This window comes from Mirounga angustirostris, unplaced genomic scaffold (genome assembly GCF_029215605.1).
Source record: "Mirounga angustirostris isolate CCGP_5_RB_7025 unplaced genomic scaffold, mMirAng1.0.hap1 SCAF_9, whole genome shotgun sequence".
Taxonomy (NCBI): Eukaryota; Metazoa; Chordata; class Mammalia; order Carnivora; family Phocidae; genus Mirounga; species Mirounga angustirostris.
Window position 1 is genome coordinate 132,905,797 of NW_026991717.1, and position 20,268 is coordinate 132,926,064.

Sequence of the window (20,268 nt, forward strand, 5' to 3'; positions counted from 1 at the left end):
CGATTAAGCATCTGCCTTCGGCTCAGGTCATGATCCCAGGGTCCTGGGATCGAGTCCTGCATCGGGCTCCTTGCACGGCAGGGAGCCTGCTTCTCCCTCTCCCTCTGCCAACCACTCTGCCTACTTGTGATCTCTCTCTCTGTCAAATAAATAAATACAATCTTTAAAAAAGAAAAAGAAAAAAGAAATGATTCGCAAAAACTTTTCGCCCTTTTTGGAGGATCCTGAGCTGCCATCAGCTCCTCAATAGTACTTGGTACCCAGAGGTCAGGAGCTCAAGAATTCCTGAGCTAGCCAACGACCTGTGCCCTTTCAGCTGGAATGTCCCATGGCCCTTACCCAGAACAAGCCTGGCACTGACCAAGCTTGTCTGGAGAGGGACAGGCCTGCATTGGTGGCCACAGCCGTGGGCTCTCTGTGAGGGATGGGTCAGGAGAAAGGTCTGTGCTAGAACCGAGAGCCAACAGTGCAGGGTCCTCCTACCCCACTTTCTGACCCACCCCCCTTTACCACACACACACACACACACACACACACACACGGGAGGCATGGGACATTTGCCTGTTTTAACATAGAGATTGACAGTCCAGGGCATTCTGCAGTGGGGCTGGTGTTCCCCATTTGGATGGTCAGGTCTGAGCTCACCGGCCACATGCATACTTCGTTCCTCCCCCACACAGCCACCGTGGTGGCCAAAACAGGTCCAAAGCACCTTTCCCTGTGGGGATCCCCATTCTAGAGATGACCAGAGACGGAGGCCTGGAAAGGTCAAGTCACCTGCCCCAGGGCACCCAGCCGATCAGCTGCAGAACCCCTTGCCTTCTGTCCCCCCAACACGTGACTGCCAGCCCCCCCAAGCCATCGGTGCCCTTCTGATGAGCTCTCATGTGCCAAGGGGCAGAGCTAGAGCTGACCCTGTCACCACGGGTCCCAGCCCCACCCCCGCAGAGCCCCAGACGATCAAACGGGGCTTCCCCTCTCCAGGCAGGAAGTGGTGGGAGAGGTTTAAAGCAGCCTGAGAGGGGAAATAACCCTCAGAGCAGTGAAGCAAACGCTGGTCACAGCCCTGCCCCCACCCCTCCCACAATCACCAGCCCCACCCCCACCCCCCCCACCCTGCCGGGCAGGCAGCAGGGAACCTGGTTTGGGGACTGATCAGCCTCTTCCTCTCTTGTCTCTACAGGCTTCTGGGACTCCTCACTGAACCCCCGGCGAGGTGGTGGGAGCCCCACGGAGCCCCCAAGAGACCCAGCCCCGGGAGCACCCCCAGCCTCCAGCCTCAGGTCCAGCGCCCATTACGAGAACTGCTCGTGTGAAATTGAGCTGTCCATAGGAAATGACCGCCTGTGGTTTGTGAATCCAATTTTCATCGAGGACTGTGGCGGCAGTGCACTGCCTGCCGACCAGCCACCCCCTGGAAGCTGCCCCTCGCGCCTGCTGCCTCCCACCTCCTTTGCTACCTCACCCACCTCCAAGTGGGCCCCTCGCCGCCCAGCACCCCCTCCCCCGGCACCCCTGCTCCAACCCTCTGGCCCGCTCCGGCCTCCTCCACCCCCCTCTCCTGTTCTGGCCTGTCCTTTGCCCAGTACCCGCCCAGTGGCTGCTCCCCTGCCTCCAGAGGTCCTTCCTCCCACACCCCCGGTGTCCGCCCCCCGTCTAGCACCCCATGCCCCAGGCCCCCCCGACCATCCAAGCCAGCCACCCATGGCAGCCTGTGAGAGGCTTTCACAGCCCACAGGCCTGGGCCCCCTCAGGGAGGAAGAGATGAAGTCAGGGGCATTTCCTGGCCCCTTGCCACAGACCCCTGCCCCTCCAGTCCCAGGGAAGAAGAACTTCCCTGCTGCTCCTCCCAGACGCCGCATCTCTGAGAAGGTCTCCCTGGAGGACCAGAGCGCAGGGAAAGTGGACAGGGGGATGGCCGCAGAGGGGGACCAGCTAGGTCTTTCCAGGGCATCCCCGCTCAGCCTGCCTCCCCAGGGGACCTCAGACAGTCCTGGGGACAGGCCTCAGAGGACAACAGAACAAGGTCAGGAAGCAGCGGCCAAAGCCAGTGAGCCGGGCAGCCTGCCAGAGCCGCCGAGGAAGATCCGACAACCCCCAATCCCGCCCCCCAGGAGGAAACGGATCTCCCAACAGCTGGCCTCAGGCCTTCCAAGCCCCTTGGAGAGCACCGAGTCGTCCACGAAGGAGGGAGCCCCCGAGAAACCCACGCCCGGTCCACCCAGAGAAGGCCAGAGCCCTGCCTCCCAAGCCAGGCCCCAGAGCCCGCACGCCCCGTCCAGCACCCGGCCCCAGAGCACGGCAGAGTTCAAGGGCTCCCTGGCCTCCCTCTCGGACAGCTTGGGAGTGCCCGCCTCGGCCACAGACCAGGACTCCTACTCAACCAGCAGCACAGAAGAGGAGCTGGAACAGCTGAGCGGCCCTGGGGGGAAGAAGAAGTCCTCGGTGATCCTGGGCAAGGCGCGCCACCGTCTGAGCTTCGTGAGCTTCACCAATGTCTTCCACGCGCTCCTCTCCAACAACCGCAAGCTGTCCAAGAGGGTGGTGGAACTGGCGCAGGACAAGGCCTCGTACTTCGGCAACCTGGTGCAGGACTACAAGGTGTACAGTTTGGAGATGATGGTGCGCCAGACCTCCAGCACAGAGATGCTGCAGGAGATCCGCACCATGATGACCCAGCTCAAGAGCTACCTGCTGCAGAGCACCGAGCTCAAGGCCCTGGTGGACCCTGCCCTGCACACCGAGGACGAGCTGGGTCAGTCTGGGGCCCGGGGGGGAGGGGGGAGGGGCTGGGAGTGGGCAGGAGGGAGGGGTGATTTCCAGAAGTGGAAATCCCCCTTTCCCACGAACTGAACCCCTCTGCTGTGCGGCCACTTACTTCCAAGTTCGTCCCTGGGCCAGTTAGATGGTGGAGGAACCTCAACCCCAGGCGAGGCCGGCTGGACCTCCCCGACCCCTCCTGCCCAGGATGCTACTGATTCCATTAGGGAGACACTTCGCAGGGAGCAATTAGAGGTAAAAGAAATACCAACCACCGTGCGTGGTTGCGGAGGGCCGGAGCGGTCTCTGCAGCTCCTGGGGCTCTCAGAGATGCAGGCCCCCCGGAGGGCACAGGCTGCAGCCCCCTCCCTTTGGAGATGAGGAAACAGGACCTGTCAGGGGGAAGGACTTGGCCAAGGTCACGGAGCCAGAGGCACTGGGGACACTAACCACGAGTCCCTGCCTTCGGGTCGCCGCACCTCTCGCTGCAGAGGCTCTGAGGGCAGTGGGGTCAGGCTATGGGCCTGGAAGGATGGGTGGGGGTGGGCTGAGGCAGACGAGGGCATCCACATGTCCTCCTGTTGCAGAGGCTGGAGAAACCAAGGGGAAGAAGGAGGCGGTAGGATGAGGACCTGGGACAGGGAGGGCCGGCACCAAACCCGGACGTGGGCCAAGCCCAGGCCTGCGTGGCAGGGGAACGTTATCTGGATCTCTACTGAGACTCAACCACGGGAGCATGGGCCCCCCCTTACCCCCCCAGGGATAGGGCAGCTCAGGTGTCCCTATAGGGACAGCACTTGTGCCCTGCCCTGGGGATGGAATAGAGCCAAAAAAACTTCCCAAGAACATTTCCCTACTGTCAACCAAAGTGGACAAGTATCACCATGGTGTCAGGTAGACATGGGTTCACATTCTTGTTCATGCCCACCTAGCTGAGGCCCACACCTGAGTTAGTCCATCTGTAAAGTGGGGATAATGGCATGTGGGTTGCAGAGTTGCCGTGTGATTGAAGCCGACTAAATCCCGTTCCACTAGCCGATCGGGATGCCTCTCAGATAAGATGACATCTGAACAACGAAGGAAGAGGTCATGTATATAGCTGTGGAGTGACTTCTCCAGGCAACGGGAATAGCAGGTGCAAAGGCCCTGCGGCAGGAACAGAGCAGCAAGGAGGCCAGGGTGGCTGGAGCAGCATGAACACAGGGGAGCAGGCAAGGTGATAAGTGAAAACAGACTACAAGGGGGGGCCTTATAAGCCATGGGGAAGACTCTGGCTTCTACTGTGCATGAGATGGGAGCCACTGGAGAATTCTGGGCACATTGGATTATGAATGTCATGGTCAAACATGCCATAACAGGATTATGCTGGTTGGGGTGCTGAGAATAGATGAAAAGGGGCCAGGGCAAGAGACCTCTCATATAACTCAAGGAAAAGATGATGGCAGCCCAGGTCAAGGTGGTGGCCGTGGAAGTGGTGAGAAGGCAGATTGTGGATATACTGTATTCTTGAGCCTCGAGGCAAGTGGATTTGAGAATTCAGAGAGAGACATCAAGAATCATTCTACCAAACATTTACTGGGCACCCGGGCCCTGCATGTACAACTGTGCAGGTTGTATACTGCACAAACACCATGTAAATAGTGCCCTTTGAAGTTATGCATTGGTAGGCAGCCCTGTGAGGCTTTCATCAGTTCCAGGCCCTGTGAAAAGCATTAGGACGCAATGTTTCAGTCCCAGAGGGCTCCTGTACCCGTGTCTTTGTGCGTTGCTTTCTGCTGAATGTACTGCAGGGCCTCCTGTGTCAGAACTACGAGGTGTAGCTACTGGGGCACTGAGTATATCCTTCCGGGGACCGGGAGATGGGGACAACCACACTGTTGGACACCGAAGCTGGGTGCCTGGGTTCCTCACCCTCCCACTCTTGCCGCCCTACAGAAGCCATTGTGGAGTCGGCCTTGTACAAGTGTGTGTTAAAGCCCTTGAAAGAAGCCATCAATTCATGCCTGCATGAGATCCACAGCAAGGATGGCTCGCTGCAGCAGCTCAAGGAGAACCAGCTGGTGATCCTGGCCACCACCACCACGGACCTGGGTGTGACTACCAGCGTGCCGGAGGTGCCCGTCATGGAGAAGATCCTGCAGAAGTTCACCAGCATGCACAAGGCCTACTCGCCCGAGAAGAAGATCGCCATCCTGCTCAAGACCTGTAAGCTCATCTACGACTCCATGGCCCTCGGCAACCCAGGTAGGCGGGCAGCCGGAGGAGGCTGGGCTAGGGGCTCTCTCTAGGAACAGCAATATCGAATGGGCCTGTGACCCCTCCCCAGCAAGGACTCCGGAGCCCCTGGAAGGCACTAGAGAAGGCTTTCCAGGTTCCGAGGCCTGTTGGGGCAGGACGGGGCATGGTGGGGTGGAATTCCTGCGCACCTCTCTGGGGTTACCTGGGGATCAGGTGAAGGGCCGTGATTAGCTTCCACACTGGAGGAAGGCCAAGCACATTGCGCGGTCGTGTTGATTCGGAGAAGGTTCTCTATTAGTGTCTGAGGGCTGGTGTAATAAAGTACCCCAAAGCAGGTGTTTGGAACAACACACATCGATAGTCTGACACTTCTGGAGGCTGGAAGTGGGAGATCAAGGTGTCACAGGGTCATAATCCCTCAGACGGCTCGAGGGAAGGCCTCTCTCCCAGCTTCTGGGAGTTCCTTGGCTTGTGGCAACACCAGGGCATTCTCCCTGTGTGTGTCTGTGTCCAAACTTCCCCATTTTTTGAGGCCATCAGGTATATTGAATTAGGAACCCCCTCCCTACTTCAGTATGACCTCATCTTAACTGATAACATCTGCAATGACCCTATTTCCAAATAAGGTCACATTCCCAGGCACCGAGGGTTCGGACTTCAACTTATGAATTTCAGAGGCAAACACTTCAACGCGTAACAGCCACTCCAGCTCCGGTCAAATCTGTCCGCATTTATTGTTGCTCCCCTGTAGGTGTGGCAGTGATGCTGATCCGGGCAGGCACGCCTGAGCTTGTCTGCGCCTGAGCTTGCCTGGGCTGGCTCGCGGGGCCGCGGCCGGAGGGGCTTATTTGGAGGCAGGCTGGGCTAGGAGGGCCTTGCTCGTATGTTGGGTGGTTGCCTGGCAGTTGACTGGCCAGGAATGCGGGCTACAGGGCCACATGTTTCTCTTTCTCCAGCAGGTTAGCCTGGGCCTGTACCCATGGTTGGGGTCCAAGAGGGCAAGTGAAGCCCGGAAGGCCTCCTCAGGCCTGGGTTTGACTTGGCACAATGACACTCGGACATATTTCACTGGCGTTTTTACTCACAAGACCAGCCCAGATTCAAGGGGCAAGAAACTAACCTTGCTTGATGGGAAGAGCTGCGAATTAACATCGCAAGGGGCACCGATGTAGGGAAGGGAATCACTGGGACCGTTGATAATCCATTTACCACAGGGCTCCTCTAGGCAGACAAGAACAGGCCTGACTGCCCCATGGTGCACACCTTAGTGAACAGAATGGTGGCTGGATTTCATGCCCCGATCACCTCTTCCGCCGGATGCCCTTGTTTGGTGAGCAACCTGTGTGACTGTACATGGCAGCGATGGCAATGGAGAGTGGAAGGATTGTGACGTCTGTTGCCACACAGACTTGGGTTTCAGTTCCTGATCTATCACTATCTGTGTGACCTCGAATGATTTACTTAACCCCTTAAAGGTCAGTTTCCTCACCTAAAGAAGCTGTTTACAAAGGGGACAGTCAGACCCCTAATGGTTCAGAAGCCATACTAGTCACTTGTGAGTATTAGAAGCAACGTATGTAAAACGTCAACCTCAATGCAAGTACATGGCAGGCCCAACCAATGCTGGCTGTTTTAGGCAAGGGATTCTGTCCATCTGACCTGGAGAAGAGCAGGCCCGTCTGACCATAGGCCAGGAAAAAGCAATTGAGGGATGGTGCAAGGCCCCCTCCCCCAGGAAAGCTCCCTCACAGGCCTGGTACTGGCCACAGTTCCAGGTTGGAGTCACTCTTTTGGGTTAAGCTGACCTGCATCCGATTGCAGTCTTAGAAGGAGCATTGTTCCCTGAAAGCAGATCCCATGTTAAGTTAGAACTTCCCAATCACCGTTTAGCAGAATGTTGGAAATGGATTGGGAGAGAGAGCCTTGTAGGGGAGATGGGGTGGGGAAGTGGAGATTTCGTTATCATGGGGCGGATGTAAGGCTTTGTGACCTAGGGTCTTATGCCATCTGGACCCCAGAGAGCCGTCCAGCATGTGAACTCCACTGCCAAGTATATTCCTTAAAAACCCCTAAGAAAGTAAGATGAGGGGCCTCAAGCAGCCTGCAGAACCCCAAGCTCTTACGACACACTCAGTCCCAGGGGTGTGGAGCCCTGGGGCAACATCCGGCATGCCTCCCAGCAGCAGCGGGAAGCTCAAGGTTAAGACACTATGGTGGTGTGGCAAAGGGCTGGCCAGGACCTTTCCAGACCTTCTGAGAGCGAGAGGCAAGCCAGATCTGCAGCAGCTGGGTGGGGGGAGCTCGGGACGTCCTGCACAGTGCAGTGAGGGAGCAGCTAGATCGAGCCAGACAAGAGACAGAACCCCGAGAGACCCTTTGCTGCAAGCAGCCTCAGAGAGACATCAAACGGGCTGGCCGGGGACCTCAGAGGGATGTGGAAGGGAAAGATCCAGGTTTCCTTCCCAGCTATGTGACTGTATTCTGGTTACTTAGGTGCGGGGAGCCTCAGTTTCCCCCTTAAATGGGCACAGCCATGCCCACCTTATGGAGCTATTGTGAGATTTAATTGAGTCTGCAAATTTGCATCTAGCCCAGCGGCTGGTACTTAATCTGGACACTTACCTTCCCTATCTGAACTTCTAACTGGGGGAATCTTTTCTTCTGGGGCCATGCCGGGCCAAGGGCTCCACGGACCCTGAGGCATTATCACGGAGACAGTTTGGGGCCTAAAAGGACAATTCCATTCTCAGTAAGTCCTAGTTTACTCAGAAGCCTTGGGCTTCATGCAATTCTTTTTTTTTTTTTTTTTTAATTTATTTGTTTGAGAGAGAGAGGGATAGAGATTGTGTGTGTGAGTGAGGGCAGGGGCAAAGGGAAAAGGAGAGAGAATCTCAAGCAGACTCCACACTGAGCACAGAGCCCAACACGGGGCTTGATCCCAGGACCGTAAACCAAAACCAGGAGTCAAGATGCTTAACCGACTGAGCCACCCAGGCGCCCCTGCAGTTCTTTTAAACACCCAGTCCCTTGGCAGTGACTTCAAACACCATGATTCTTGCTGATGGTGAATTGACTTATTAAAAACTTAGCAGAAAGCAGGGAATAGGGGAGGGAATGGCTCATTTTGAGGGAGAGGAAAGGAAGGCAAGGCAGTCCTAGAGCGGATGTGCACAAGCGAAGACCAGGAAAGAACAGAGATGAACAAGGGGGCTCCGTTTCCCTGTCCTTGCAGGAGGGAGGGAGGCTGGACTCTCTCTGCTGATTCAGAAGGCAGCCCAGAAATTCAGGCTGGGGCCAGGGCTCAGTGGGAAGATTCCCCACTGGGAACAGATGGGTGTCTCATCAAGGGACACTGTGTTCCCCTCCCACTGCTGGGGGAGCACTGGACTGTGAGTCCAAGGGCTTCCCATCTCACTGCTGCCATGAGCAGGCTGGGGATGCCCAACTCAGAGCCTCAACTTCTTCACCTGTGAGGAAGCAGCTTTGGCCAAGAAGAGCAGGGGCCTTGGGGCTCCTTCACAGACCGGGGCTTGAACCTCAGCTTCAGTGCTGTAGCCTTGGACATGAATCTCACGGGCCTCCGCAGGTGTGTAAAATGGGGATAAGACCTGCTCATCAGGAGGTGCGAGAGCACATAGAAAACATCTGGTCGGTGGAGGCCCCCAGGAGGTGTGAATCTCCTCCACCTTGGTTTTCTCAAAATGGGCCTGGGAATGCCTCTCAGGGATGTTTCGAGGATCAGATGCAACCAAAATGTGTGTGAGTGTCTAACATGTGAGCATGCGGGATCGGCTGCCTCCCCACCACTCAGCGGTTTCCATGCTGGGTTCCCAGAGGTACCCCTGGGGCCACCATAGGGACACAACACAGGCTGGGCCACACCCCTGCCTGTCCCTGTTTGACACATGGAATTCCACATGGGATTTTGTTTGAAATAACCCATTCTGCTGCTAAATATTTTAGCTTTTAATTAATTAATTGAGGGAGGGGGTAGGGAGGGGCATAGGCAGTGGGAGAGAGAGAGAATCTAAAGCAGGCACCACACCCAGCGTGGAACCCAGCACAGGGCTCCATCTCACGACCCCGAGATCACGACCAGAGCCGAAACTAAGAGTTGGATGCTTAACCGACGGAGCCACCCAGGCGTGCCCGTAAATGAATATTTTAGCTTTTAAACCTTCCATTTAGAAATAATTTCAGACTTCACAAACTTGAAGAATAGAAATACTGCATTAAAATAGGAACATCTACATACCCTATGTGGATTGCTAATATCTTGTTTCATTTGCTTTATCATTTACACACTCTATGCATACATAATGTTTTTTTCCTGAATTGTCTGAGGGTGCATGACATGCATCTGGGTTCTTTACCCCTAAACACTTTTCTAAGAATAGGGATATTCTCTTGCATAACCACAGGAACGTTGTCCACTTGGTAAGTTGACGTTGATACGATATTTTTACCCAAGCCGCCATCTGTATTCCAGGCTGTCACTGGAGATAATAAGGGTCTTGCTGGTGTTTTCCTCCTCCCGTTCGAGAAACAGGCGTGGGTCAGGTGTTGCAATTAGTTGTCAGGTGTCTTTTACTTCCTTTAATCTGAAACATTTCCACGGCTTTTTTTTTTTTTTTAAGATTTTATTTATTTATTTGACAGAGAGAGACACAGCGAGAGAGGGAACACAAGCAGAGGGGGTGGGAGAGGGAGAAGCAGGCTCCCCGCGGAGCAGGGAGCCCGATGCGGGGCTCGATCCCAGGACCCTGGGACCGTGACCTGAGCCGAAGGCAGACGCTTTACAACTGAGCCCCCCAGGCGCCCGCACGGCTTTTGTTTTTTATGACGTTGCTATCTTGAAGGAATACAGGTTTCCCTCCCCACCGCCCACCTTTGGTTCTTTTTGATGAAAGTTCCTCATTTTGTGTTTGTCAGATGTTTCCGTGTGATTAGTTTGAGGTTATGCATTTTCAGCCTGATCCCGACTGACTCTTTTATTTATTTATTTGAGACAGAGAGAATGAGAGACAGAGAGCATGAGAGGGAGGAGGGTCAGAGGGAGAAGCAGACTCCCTGCCGAGCAGGGAGCCCGATGCGGGACTCGATCCCGGGACTCCAGGATCATGACCTGAGCCGAAGGCACCGACTGACTCAAATTCTCTTCTGACTTTGACGTTCGGCGATCTCAGGGCCAGGTCCTCTACCCCAGGCCTTCAGCTCACACCTCCCTTCTGCCAGACGCTTCCAGTGACTTGCTGCTCAAAGTGTGGTCCGCAGACCAGCAGGCCTGGGAGCTATCCGCGCCCCCGTGGAGAGGCAGAACTCGGGCTTGGGTCCTGCCTCCCTCTACCACTGACCCACCTAAAGCAGAAAACAGCCCTTCCCTCCCACTCCCACCCCCACGAGCCCCCTTCTTTCCAGGGAAGATGCTCCACCTGCATGCCTCTGAGCCATTACGTGACGCTGGCGAAAGCAGCCTGTGGTGTCCCCGTGGCCTAGCTGCTGGCAAGCCCTGCTGGAGCACTAAGCAAAGCACTCAGCTCGGAGACCCAGGCCTGAGTTCACTGGCTGGGCCGTCTTTCCCCGAAGGGCGGATGCTCTCTGTGCCCAGGAGACAAAAGGATTTCCTCCCTCCAAGGCCTATGCTTTGATGACTGTACCCAGTTCTCAGGGTTCCTGAAGCCCCATTGGGTGCCCTCCTCCACGGTAGCAGGTTTAGGGGCCTGTGTCAGGCAGTGCGGGTGTTTGTGGGTGTTTGCGGAGACATGTGGCTTTGGGGGAGCTTGGCCCTCCCTCCTGCAGCAAGGAGCAGACAGGCTTGGTTGCTCACGGACTTCATGAGGCTTGGGGAGAGCAGTCAGAACTTCTAGAATCGTTTCTCCCACTGCTTTCACAGACAAGTCATTCCCACGTTCTCAGTGTCCAAGAGCAGACGTTCAGGGCTGGCCCTGCTGTTGGGGAGAAATAGAGTCAAGCCCGGGAACCCCTCCCGAAAGTGCAAGAGGGAAGAAGGAAGGAGGAGTGTGGCGGGTACACATGTGGGGTTCTTTCTAAAAGAACATAAAGAACCTTCTTTTGATAAAGGGCAGGCAATGGGAGGAGGACAGTGAGGGCCAACGGGCTGCCTTTATTCTGTGCCTTCGAGAGTTGGTGTAAACACCATGATGCTACACTTGACGAGAGGGAACCTGGCTCCTGACTCGGGAGAGAGGGGGCCCAGCAGGCAGGTGGTTAGATTGAGGGCCAGATTGGTGGGCTCAGGGTCCTGGGCCCCCTGGGGTTCCTGGCCATTCACCTCCCTGGCAGACTCCACAGAGCCAGCTGGGAATCTGCTTGTGGTTCAGGTGGGGGCAGAGGCTGGGAGTTGAATGGGTGGAGGATGGACCCCGAGGGGCCTGAGACACTGACCAGGGGTCAGGAGGACGGAGAGGGAAGTCAGGCTGTTGGTTTTTTTAAAAATCTGTGTTAAAAAAGTCTAACCTGATTGCTGATAACAGAAGTCACTAATGTTTATTGTTGAAAAAGACAATTAGTATTTTGGTGGATTTCTTTCTGCTCTTTTTGAAATAGCTATAGATAAGTAGGTAAGGAGATAATTAGTTAAGGAAAATACTTGCTGCTCTAACAGATAAACCCTGCAGTCTCATCCAGTAAAAGTTTGCTTCTCACTCATGTCAGTCTAGTCAAACGCAGGAGTGTGGGGGTGGGCCTGGGCTCTGCTCCATATAGTCATTCAGGGATCCAGGCTGAGGGAGGCTTTGTAAATCCTCCTGGGCATTGACATCCAGGTGACAGAGAGAGAGAGAACATAAGGGCCAGGCCTGGAAGCAAAGCATAATCTTGCCCTTTTTTTTTCTTTTTAATATTTATTTATTTATTTGAGAGAGAGAAAGAGAGAACATGTGCAGAGGGAGGGATAGAGGGAGAGGGAGGGAGAATCCCAAGCAGAGCCCAACATGGGGCTCGATCTCACTAGCCTGAGATCATGACCTGAGATCATGAGCCAAAATCAGGAGTCAAGACACTTAACTGACTGAGCCAGCCAGGCACCCTGCATAATCTTGCTTTTATACCCCACACCCAAAATAGGGTTCAGGGCCTCTGAGATGTCGTGCTCTGAGGATGAGGAGACCCGTTACCCTCCTGTCTCGAATCAGGCCGTGTCGGACATTTCTCACATGCCAGGAGCCCGGCAGACACCATGTTCATCTCTTTCCATCTGTCTTGTCACTGAATCCTCCCAACCACTTAACGAGGTGTGGATGCTATTGTCCCCATTGTATAGTCAAGGAAACTGAGGTTCAGCGAGATCGGGCAGCACACGCAGGGTCATACCCGAGCCGGGGAGTGGTATAGAGCTGGGACTTGGATCCAGGTACTGGGCTGAACCCCTGTGCTGTCCTGCCTCCCTGGGGCATCCGGGGGCAGAGCTGACCTCAGGGAAGTCAGACCCAAGTCACAGGCAGCCTCATGCCTTTTCCAGCCAGGCTGGGACTTTTGGCTGCAGGGCTCCAAGCCCACGGCCCATGGGGCTGGACTGGCTTGTAGGCTGAGCTCCCCAAAGAGGAACCTGGGGAGCTGGAGTGATTTCCTCCGGGATGCGGTGTTGCTCAAAGCAGAACTGACGCTCGGGCAGCATCTGCAGACAGCCCAAATGACCCAAGAGGGTAGCTCTGGGGGGCTCTGTGGGTGGATGGCTGGCTTCTCACTTCATGTCAGCCACAAACTGCAAGTGGGGTGCTCCACCCAATCGTCGCTGCTCCGTGGGCTCCAGCCCTTCCAACCGCACTGCCAGGAGGTCAGACCAGACCAGTGGGTTGCAATCTGGTTGCAGAGAGCTCTCTAGAGGCCACAAGCCTAGCTGGGGGCCATTTTCAGGCCAGCCCTGCTGCCCCCACTGGGAATCAACCAGAGAAGCCAAGTTCTGTAAAAAATACCCCCGCATGAAAGGCTCGAGCTGGAAACCTACATTGAAAACCTCCTGTTATCGATGCTCTCGACTTCCTCCCATCCTGTGTTTCTAGCGAATAAATGCATTCATTCAACAGTCCCGACTAACCTTTCTGGACAACAGGGATGTCAACAGGAAAATCCAGTCCCTGTTATTTTGTTGTTGTTGTTTTTTAAATTTTATTTATTTGTCAGAGAGAGAGAGAGAGCACAAGCAGGGGGAGTGGCCGGCAGAGGGAGAAGCAGGCTCCCCGCTGAGCAAGGAGCCCGATGTGGGGCTCGATCCCAGGACCCTGGGATCATGACCTGAGCCAAAGGCAGATGCTTAACTGACTGAGCCACCCAGGCGTCCCCCAAGTCCCTGTTTGTTTGTTTTTTTTTTAAGATTTTATTTATTTATTTGAGAGAGAGAGAGAATGAGAGACAGAGAGCATGAGAGGGAAGAGGGTCAGAGAGAGAAGCAGACTCCCTGCCGAGCAGGGAGCCCGATGCGGGACTCGATCCTGGGACTCCAGGATCATGACCTGAGCCGAAGGCAGTCGCTTAACCAACTGAGCCACCCAGGTGCCCCCCCCAAGTCCCTCTTTTTAAGATGGTCACAATTTGAGTGGGAACACAGAGCGAAGCAAGTGTCAGTCATGCAGGGTGACAAATGATATCCACAAATTCACTTAGCAGATACATTTATTAAACACCAACTGCTTGCCGGGCATTGGGGAAGGACTGCATAGGAATGGTGCACATGAGGGGGGCCCGTGCCCTCACAAAGCTTTCATTCTGGTGAAGACAGGCAGGTAATAAATCAGAAGACAGAAGTTTAAACTATGTCATCAGATGCTGAAACCTGCTAGCAGGCGGGCTGAATCAGACCAGGTGAAGAGGCTGGGGGGTATCAGAGGAGCTCTCCGTTCTGTGTTGGGAGGTCTGGGGAGGCCCCTCTGAGTTAATGGAGAGTATTTGTTTTTCCATTATGCAGTGACAGGGCAGGGGAAACCCATCATGAGGGCACTAACCTGATTGGTGGGAAGTGGGGGGTCTTCGGTTAATACATCCTGGAGGAAGGAAGCGGCTCTAAGTGGGAATCCCAGAGGAGGATAAGAACCAAAGCACACCGCAGTCATGAGCCTTGTCTGCCCCAGGACTGTTGCATCAGCCGCCGCTTTCAATAAGAGCCCAATCAATAGATTTGGAGGGGCAATTACAGTAAGAGGACACACCTTTCCTCTATCTAGATCAGGAGTCTGCAAACTACGGCCTGTGGGCCAACTCTGGCCCCCGCACCTTGATTTTGTAAATAAACTCATTGAAACAGCCTCATCCACTCACTTATACGGTGTGCGTTGCTGCTTTTGTTACAACCGCCACGTTGAGTAGTTGGGATGGAGATGGAGTGGCCCGCAAAAAAAAAACAAAAAAAACCCACTACTACTTAGCCCTTTCCAGAAACATATGCCAACTCCTCTTTTTAGGTAATTCTTCCTAGATGACAAAACCTAATTTTTTTTTTTTAAGATTTTATTTATTTATTTATTTGAGACAGAGAGAATGAGAGACAGAGAGCATGAGAGAGGGGAGGGTCAGAGGGAGAAGCAGACTCCCCGCCGAGCAGGGAGCCCGATGCGGGACTCGATCCCGGGACTCCAGGATCATGACCTGAGCCGAAGGCAGTCACTTAACCAACTGAGCCACCCAGGCGCCCCAAAACCTAATTTTTAATCCAGCCGCTCACTTGATGCTCACCACAACCCCGCGGGATGCTCTGAGTGAGTTTTATTATTACTCCCAGTTTTCAGATGAGACCACTGAGGCTCAGAGTGAGTGGCCCCAGATCACGAAGCTGGCAGAGTTGGGGGCCTCCTAATGCAGTGCTCCTCGCAGCCCGCGTGACCACAGCGAGCACGTTCAGCTCATTTTTTTTTATCAGAACTCTCCTCCAAAACCTGCCCACCAATGAAAGAGGCATAAGGCGCCCGGCCAGCTCTTGAAAGTGTGATCGGCGCCCCCCGCATGCCTCCAGATGGAAAACAGATGCAATTCTGGCCAAAAAGAAAGCAGGACGTGTCGGCTACAGCCCCGTAGGGCTTTTGGAGCATGGCCTGACGGACATGGTCTCTGGTCCATGCGAGCCAGGCGTTCCGAGCCCAGGACAGTCGTTTTGGGACTGTGCCTCCGCATCGCAGTGGCCCTGCCTGGTGCCTGCTGTCCACAGGGCTGAGCTCATGCCTCGGGCTGCCGGCTTCACGGGAAGGAGAATGCGGCCCTCACTCCCCCTGGAATATCAGGGAGGAGCCAGTGCATTGCAAAAATGCTTGAAGCTTCTGTTTGTCCGGAAGTCGCTATCAGGTCAGAGAGCCCGTGAGCCCATGCGGACATTTCTCACCTACATCAGGGAGGAGAGACCCAGATTCTCATCACACCTCCACTACTGGGACTCCAGCTGCGGGGCTTTGAGGAAATTTCTCTGGACCTCTGTTTGCTCGCGGTGAGATGGGGTTTGGTGAATCCAAGGCCGTTGGTGTGCTGAGTCCGGTGGTCGTGTCACGAGAGCTAATCGTGTGCTTCTCTCCCCCTCCATGTTCATGCTGGTAGCTTGAAATGGGCCACTGTGGAAATATTTAGACCATAGGCATTGGCAAGCCCTGCAAATCAGAGCTTATTTTTTCCTTCGGAGAGCCAGTTGTTGGGCATTTCCCAGCACACCACTGTCCAAGACCCACAGTGGATCCTAGTCTCCTTGACCATGGCCCCAGCCCCAGGCAAGACAGAGTGGATGCCAGGGGGAACACACGCGTGGCTCAGTTCAGTCCGTTGTTAATGTCTTAACATCCCAAGCCCTGTGCTGGGGACTAGAAAGGCAGTGATGTGGCAGAGGCTCAGAGAGGTTAAGCGACTTGCCTGAGCTCACCCAGCCTCCGTCCCTGCCCTCGGGGTGCTCACAGTCCAAGGAAAAGGGCTCTCAACTAGTCAAGGTGTTTGGAAGCTGGAGCCAGAAGTGTCCAGCTGTGCCTGTGGATGTGGGAGAGGGCAAGGAGAAGTTTGTAAGGGAAAGTTGGGGCGGGAGGGGGGGATGTCCCCGGCAGAGGGAACTACGTGTGCAAAGACACAAGGATTGAAAGTACCTTTGGAGTTCAGGGAAAGGCCCATGATTCAGCACGGAGGAAAGTTATGTGGGAAGGTGATGAAGGCAGAATGTCGTTCTGAGTTGGAAGTTGGAAAGTAGAGTGTAGAATAAGCACCAGTAGCAACGGCAGCCCAGGAGGGCTTCGTGGAGGAGGTGGAACATGAAGGAAGAATGTTGAAGTACCAGGAACATGGGATCCTGGGTAAGAAAAAGTCGGATTCAAGTCCTGGTTCACCGCATCCTAGCCATGTGACCTTAGGCAAGTAGCTTACCTTCCCTGGGGCTCACTTCCCTCATCTGGGCACAATGAATCTAATCCACCCTACAGAGTTGTTTTAGGAATTCACTGATAAAATGTTTATAAAATATGCTTTGCATTTTTAGAGTGTCCCACAAATGTTGGTGCTGGATGGGAGATGGAAGGCTCAGGCCTGTGGAAGGCAAGGAGAAGCCATGCCAGCCAGGTGACTGTGGCCAATCCCAAAGGCCTGGAAGGCAGGTGACCCATTCTGAGGCCATTGACTAGATGGTGTGGCTGGAAGAGGGTAGAGTCAATCATGTTGGACAGGTGTTTATGGGTGCAACTGGGGAAGGCCTTAAACATCAGGCGAAGAGGTCTGGACTTGATTCTCTAAGCAGTGGGGAGCCATTGAGGGTTCTTGAGAAACAACATGATCAGAGTCGTACTCCCAGGAGATGAGTTAGTGGACAGAATGGATCAAAGGACAGAGACCCTGCTGGGAGGACAGGCTTAGGGGAGTAGGGCTGGAAAAAGCCAAGGGTGAGGGCAGGAAGCAGTCAGAAGGCAGACTCCCCTGGGGCTCTGGCCTGCCTGGCCACAGGGAACAGAGAGCCCCAGAGGAAGGGACTACTTCCAGGCCTTGCATCCTGGGACTGGGGGCGGGGGCTCCTTGACAGAATTGGGAAGGTTCCCAGCAAGGGCTGGTTTCTAGGAAACAATGAAACACTTGGCTTGGGCCTGGTGTGGGAAGGACTCGAGGGTCTCTGTAGAGATCCACCGGAGCCGGGGAACCGTGGTGGGAGCTCAGCTTCCTGCTCACCTTTGCTGTGCCCTGCCACTGTGTACTGCAGGGACAAAGAGGGGATGTTCACGGGTAGTTGGAGGGACAGTCGTGGGACCACGGGAGCCCAGCAGTGAGGTAGCTGAACAGAATGTGTGCAAACCAAGGAGATGGGCCCAAAGCCCTTCCTGAACGTCGGCCAGGATTCTCAGGAAGAGCATGGGGAGAAGAAGGAATGACTGTGCATCCCCACGAGGCACACAGCCACAGTCCAGAGGGCCTCTGAGTCCCAAACCTAGGGCCAGAGCTGGACCCTCCTTCTTGCTGAAAGTCAGTGTCCCCTCCAGCAGAGCTTCTTGCCCTTGGAACTGTAGACATCTGGGGCTGAATACATCTTTAGGATGGAGGGCTGTCCCAGGCATTGTAGGCTGCTCAGCAGCATCCCTGGCCTTGGGGCCCGTAACACCCCTGTTCTAATGTGACAACCGAACAGCGACTCCAGACACGGCCCAGTGACCCCTGAAGGGCAACACCGCACTGTTAGCTTGCCTGATTGTATTCCTTGGTGAGTTATTAACACAACAGCAAGAAGAAATTGGTGTTCTAGAGGCCTAGTGAAATTCAGTGAGCTCTCAGCCAGCGCATGAGTTATAGGCTTACTCCGAAAGGCACGGGACTATGTCCCATCAGTTCTCAACGCATAACTCCAACAAGAGAAGAATCTCCTGTGGGCCAGGATTCTAATAATTAAATTATCAACATGAAGAACAACTCTCGGCACAAAATCTTGCCCCGAGAACCCTTAATTTGTGTCTCAGGCTTATAAAGGTTTGGGGCAAAGCTTTCTTTTTTTAAAACAGACTCATTTGGTGCAGGGTAGGGACAGGAACCTTGAAACAAATAAGCAGAGAGCCTCAGAACACAGAACTGGCATGGAAAATATGGATGTTTTTTAGCAGGCATTTTCCGTGGGAGCATGTGGGAGCAGTCTGGGTGAATCTTCATATAGAATTCTCACCAAAATCCCACAGCATGTCACGTGATCTGTGTCACATCATGCATGACTAGAAATACGGGCTCAGAGAGGTAAAGCGATTAGCCCCAGGTCACACAGCTGGTAAGAAGTGCGCCGAGGCTCATGCTCGGGGTCTGACGCTGCTTTTCAGGGCTGTGTGTTACCAACCCCTCCAGCCTGTTTATTTCACAATGGAAAAACTGAGGCCACTTGAGAAAGCAGAACAGAGATGTCGGTAATAGCTCCCTTTTCCATAGCCCTTCACAGGGACGGAATGCGTTTGTACTTTCTCATCTTATTCTCTTGAAAACCCTGAAAGGCCATCAGGGTTGGTGTTGCTGGCCCCATTTTGCAGATGTAGGAGCTGAGTGCGGCCAGGAAGCAGGCCACGAGGCACACTGTTCTCTGGGAAACCAAGCAAGGATGAGTTGTGAGCAGAAGGGGCACCCCTTGAACAGACATGATCGGAGGCCCCCGCGGTGCCAGCAGCTGTATGGGGGTGGACCACGGAGGACGCAGGAGGAGGGGCTGGCCTGGCCTGTGCTGGAGAGGCGTGGACACGTGGAACCCACTGAAGTGGTGCTCGATCGCACCCCTCAGGGGTGACCCAGCGCCCCGTGAGGGTGCCTACCTGTCCGGGCTCAGGCAGCAAGACCAAATGCCACTGGAGGAGCTGCTAAATTCAACATGGAGCTCGCCCACTCCTTTCAAAACCTCTTTCACACTGTTTCTCTTACTTGCATTGTTCTGGTCCTCACCAGAATCCAGAAAACTCAGATCTTATTACCTGGGCACGTAACACCCAAAGAATAGGGTGGTTAGTAAGAGGGTTTAAGTGAATGAGTGAATGAATGTATGGATGGATGAATGGATGGATGAATGAATGAATGAATGAATGAGTGAGGGAATGAATGAGTGAGTGAATGAACGATCAGGTGGGCCATGGCCAAGCCGTTCTGACCACTCACTGGGAGCACTTTCCACTGGGTTTTGCACCTCACATTCTGTAGACGTTAGGACACAGCCCAGACTGCTCTTCACACATGCTCCCACCAGTGATCTACACAAAACGGAGTTGATTCTTCTCTTAGGTACCTGCAGCCTGGTGTGACTTCAATCCTCTCTTGTCCCTTCATCGTCCTCAGGGCTTTTTCCTCTGCATGGGCAAAACAACGCCTAGTTCACATAATAGTTACAAGGACTGGAGGAGAGCCTGCAGGATGAGCTATAAAATTCGCGCTTCTATGCCGGAAGCGCTTCCCCCTGAGCGGCATCTCGAGGCAAAGCAATGAAAATCGTGAAGTCAACTTAATCCCCCACGTGTGCCAAAGGAACTTGCCGATGGTGTCCCCCTCATGAAGCCATAGGGGAAATGTCTCTATTAGCCCTAAGCATTAGAGAAATGACTTGGTGCCCCTGAGAAACTGGTGTGTTTTCTTCTCGCAGACAATGAGAAGGATGTAACTGATTGTTTTCCTCTTCACTTTGGCCACCGGGAAACTCAAGGCCAAGTTTGTGGCCCTAAAGGCACAGTCACCTCCAGCTGAGTTTGGGGACCCCGTTTGGCCATTCCCCACCATGCAAAGCTGCTCAGCCAAGCTTTCCTTCCCCCCAGTGCACTCAGAGGCATGCCAAGATGTCAACTGAGGGACTCCAGGGGATTCTGTCCTTGTAGGAATTCTTCCCTTCCATGGCGAGCCTTTGACTTTATGTTGCCAGTCAGTCAGTCTCCAGAGCCAGCCCAGAGCCACACTGGGAAGGCATCTCTTAGGCTCACCGGCCACCCTCCTCTCTTCCCCAAGGCATCTATGACCGTCAGAATGCTCTAAGCCATGTGAACGTCTCCTACAAAAGCAGAAATGATGGGTTATTCCTTTTTTTTTTTTTTAAGTATTTATTTATTTGAGAGAAAGAGAACACAAGCAGGAGGCGGGGAGAGGGAGAAGCAGGCTCCCCACTGAGCCCACGTGGGGCTCCATCCCAGGACCCCGGGACCATGACCTGAGCTGAAGGCAGATACTTCACCGACTGAGCCACCCAGGTGCCCTGTGATGGGTTATTCCTTTCAGAGGTATTTACATTTTAAAAGAACCCCTCAGGAAAGGGCCCTGCTTAACCCAATAGAGTGAAGGTTGAATGGTAGAATTTCCAACCACATAGTACTG

General features: G+C 54.2%; 1 protein-coding gene across 1 annotated transcript in view; it reads left to right on the forward strand.

Annotated features, from left to right (window-relative positions):
• The window catches only part of RIN3 (Ras and Rab interactor 3), a 124,598-nt gene that overhangs the window by 91,912 nt on the left and 12,418 nt on the right, over window positions 1-20,268 (forward strand). Inside the window, exons 6-7 of the mRNA XM_064571502.1 lie at window positions 1,184-2,755; window positions 4,696-5,004. Of these exons, the coding sequence (XP_064427572.1) occupies window positions 1,184-2,755; window positions 4,696-5,004 (1,881 nt within the window). The remainder of the gene's footprint in view (window positions 1-1,183; window positions 2,756-4,695; window positions 5,005-20,268) is intronic.